Below are 3,250 nucleotides of genomic sequence, written 5' to 3'. Positions count from 1 at the left end.
GCTCTTATTCCAAATTAAATTCCACATATTTATTAGATTCTTTGTGTTTCAAAATTAATTTTTCGACCTCCAACGTAAGCTCTTATTCCAAATTAAATTCCACATATTTATTAGATTCTTTGTGTTTCAAAATTAATTTTTCGACCTTTTTTTTTTTGCTGACCTAAGTATTCAACATTTAATAAATAATCAAATGTTAAGGTAAAGGAGTAAAATAGGTGTTTAAAATATGAGTATCTTATAAAAGTGGTTGAGGTATCATAAATTATAATCACAGAAAATAAAGAATGTCTCTTGGTAAAATAAAACATGATATGTACAATTGTACAGCGTACAGCAGTAAGTACCAGCATGCTAGCAACTAATCTGGAAAAAAAAGTCACTAGGCAAGATTAATAAAATCTCATTAACTCATTCAATTGCTACTTTCATGCCAATGGAAGTTATTATGATAAATAGTGTTTTCTTTCACAATTTTTAGGTGGAAATTGCAAAAGGAAAATAAGCACACAACATTTAGGTACTCAACTCTGCTATCTTTGGAGAATTGACATGATTGTGATTGACAAAAAGACAAAGAAAGGTGTCATCCTTGATCCCACTATCCGCTTTGAGACCAGGAAGTTATTATGATAAATAGTGTTTTCTTTCACAATTTTTAGGTGGAAATTGCAAAAGGAAAATAAGCACACAACATTTAGGTACTCTGCTATGAAATAATAATTGAAAATAATGAGAATTAAATTCCATGCTTTGATTTGCATTTGCACCCTTGCACCAAAGTATTTTGACCACTATCCCACTGTAGCAGGTAACAAGGAGTCCTGCAAGATTGTAGGTCACTGGGATTTGGATGTTAACTCTTTGGCTAGGGCAGATGTGAGAGTGGCTTCAACAGTGGTGGAGTTAAGTTTCCATGAGAGGTAGGTGTTCCAAACGACAGCAACTGCCTGGACTAGTAGGACTCGATATTGAATAGGAATAAAGTAAAAGTTTACTACTTGAACTGCAGGCCATATCTGGAAGAGAGAGGAAATATATCTTGTTTATAACTTTTTTAATGTATCCTACCTACCTGATGGGTGGAAGTAGGACAGATGCAAGTACATATAACTGATATGCAGGACTTTTTTTTTTTCACACATGTACAGATGCATTAAAAAATGTCCAAAAGTGGACCAACATCCAACTCTGCATACAAGTATTATGGGCTTCAGAAGAGATACCCTGGGTGAAAGTTTACCTGATAGCCGGTCAATAGGATGTCAAAATAGGAATTCTGAACTTTGGTGACAGCTTCATCCCAGGATAATCCCTGCAAAAGATTTAATGATGTGACCAGGATAGCTATAAAGACCGGAGAGAAGATCAATTGGTCTGTGAGAACTTTCTTCACAACAGCTTCCTTCCCGTAAATGCCTTCAAGGATTCGGTACCATTTGCCAACAGTTGGACCCTGAGGAAGAAGGGAAGAATAATCTTTAAAAATAAAATTAGAGATAAAAAAGCTACAAGCTTCCCCATATGTTACACAAGCTCTGCTCATACGGATGGGTAGGTATACCATTTATAAAAAGTAAAAAAAAATTGCATGTTCTGAGAGTTATGTTGAAAAAATAGTAAATGGAAACTTAATAAATAATAGGTAGGTACATTTAATTGTTCATTTGCAGCCCATGATTTGAAGTAGAAACTCAATTCCTGAAATAGGTAATTATGTACCTACCTTTAATCAAAGATTATTTTTAAATTTGCTAGGGCTAATACTTACCACTACTAAGCCAACAACTGAATACTGGAGAGTTCTCATAGGATTAATTTGAGTTAGTTGCTTTCCATCAATGAATGTCTGTGCTATCACATCTCCCAGACCCATCAGACTTGCTGAAACAATAATAGAGTAAATTTACTTTTAAACAATTTAGCTAATTACATTCTATTATTTATTTTATATTAAAAGCACTAAAGTTATGCACAGCCAAGCTCTGTGCTATCACATCTCCCAGACCCATCAGACTTGCTGAAACAATAATAGAGTAAATTTACTTTTAAACAATTTAGCTAATTACATTTTATTATTTATTTTATATTAGAAGCACTAAAGTTATGCACAGCCAAGACAGAGTAGGTATCTACCTACCCAGGTACCTACCTATCTCAACCAGTTAGACCGAGAAGTAAAACTTAATATTATGAAGGTACCTACCTTACCTATGTACACACCTACCTCTTGAATCTTCCTACAATGTAAGAACATAAGTAATATCATCTTACTAAGTAGCACCATCCGTCATCCAAAAGCTACAAATCTATAAAATACCTAGAAACTAGGTAGGTACCTAGGTAGTATCTTCGCCACATTAGCATAATCGGAACCACAAGTCATTGATAATAATCGTCATTGTCTGCTATTAGTTAAGTTATGACTGTTATACAGGGTAACTCGCAACTCAGTAAACTTCAGATAGAATTCGCTCGGGAAAAAAAGTCAACTGCGTGGCCCCTTATAAATGTCTAATGGGGGTCCCATCGGTCTTATAAAATATTGATGAACTGTCTCTTTTTCAGGAAGTTTTAATAGAAGGAACTGTAACAACGGATGTCTTATCCTGCCGAAATCGAAGAGAGAAAGAGGACAGGATAGGAGAAAGCCAGCCGTTCCGAGAACGAACCTTATCTGTTTAGGTCGTTTAGGATAAAGTCCGCCCCGGGCGGGATTCAGGCACATTCACTATTTTGGGTGAACAGGCACATCCACTATTTTGGGTGAACAGGCACATCCACTAATTTTAGAGGAGATGCATGGGACTTGGTTGAATTTATTGAAACCCCGTAGATTTAATAGATTTGTCGGATTACAATGACTATCTTTATAAATATGTAAATATTGCTGTAATGTACCTATAGTCCTTTAAGTAGGTATTTAGGTGCATAGGTACCTATGTGCTCATCTGCTGAATACCTAATACATGTTTTCCTACATTACGTAGATACTTTGTTTTAAAGTACCTACTTTGTTTTAAAGTACCTAAGTACCTACCTATATCCTCTTCACTGATGTATGCTTCAAGTACAGGCTGTACGGGTAGATAAGTAAGTAAGTTTCTGTGACAAACTTAAACATTGTTTTCCGTTTTGGTTATTGTTCTCTATTTCTAACTTCATATCCGTGTTGACCGTTCGTGTTTTGGTCGGAATGGGTCGATGTGACAGTAAATTCTTGGAACCATGCAAAAGTCTCCCCAGAAAA

At 35.3% G+C, this 3,250-nt stretch overlaps 1 protein-coding gene across 1 annotated transcript; it reads right to left on the bottom strand.

Moving 5' to 3' along the window:
* Positions 1-704: 704 nt before the first annotated feature.
* On the bottom strand, positions 705-1,890 carry LOC103514190 (protein Mpv17). The gene is made up of 3 exons (XM_008479054.3): positions 1,772-1,890; positions 1,244-1,456; positions 705-1,019 (listed from the first exon to the last, which is right to left on the bottom strand). Exons 1-3 carry the CDS (start codon positions 1,874-1,876, stop codon positions 840-842), a joined length of 498 nt encoding a protein of 165 aa, XP_008477276.1. The 5' UTR covers positions 1,877-1,890; the 3' UTR covers positions 705-839.
* Between the last annotated feature and the right edge of the window lie 1,360 nt (positions 1,891-3,250).

Source organism: Diaphorina citri, unplaced genomic scaffold (genome assembly GCF_000475195.1).
Source record: "Diaphorina citri unplaced genomic scaffold, Diaci psyllid genome assembly version 1.1 scaffold1099, whole genome shotgun sequence".
NCBI lineage: Eukaryota > Metazoa > Arthropoda > Insecta > Hemiptera > Psyllidae > Diaphorina > Diaphorina citri.
Note: the sequence above shows the minus strand (reverse complement) of the source record. Positions and strands in the feature narration are given on the sequence as shown.

What these genes read in the sequence shown, in the direction of transcription:
- LOC103514190 (XM_008479054.3), bottom strand. Translation starts at nt 1,876, where the DNA reads ATGGGTCTGGGAGATGTGATAGCACAGACATTCATTGATGGAAAGCAA. An exon ending in CAGTTGTTGGCTTAGTAGTG is followed by an intron (nt 1,457 to 1,771) that starts GTAAGTATTAGC and finishes CTTCTTCCTCAG; the next exon opens with GGTCCAACTGTTGGCAAATG. An exon ending in TCCTATTGACCGGCTATCAG is followed by an intron (nt 1,020 to 1,243) that starts GTAAACTTTCAC and finishes TCTCTCTTCCAG; the next exon opens with ATATGGCCTGCAGTTCAAGT.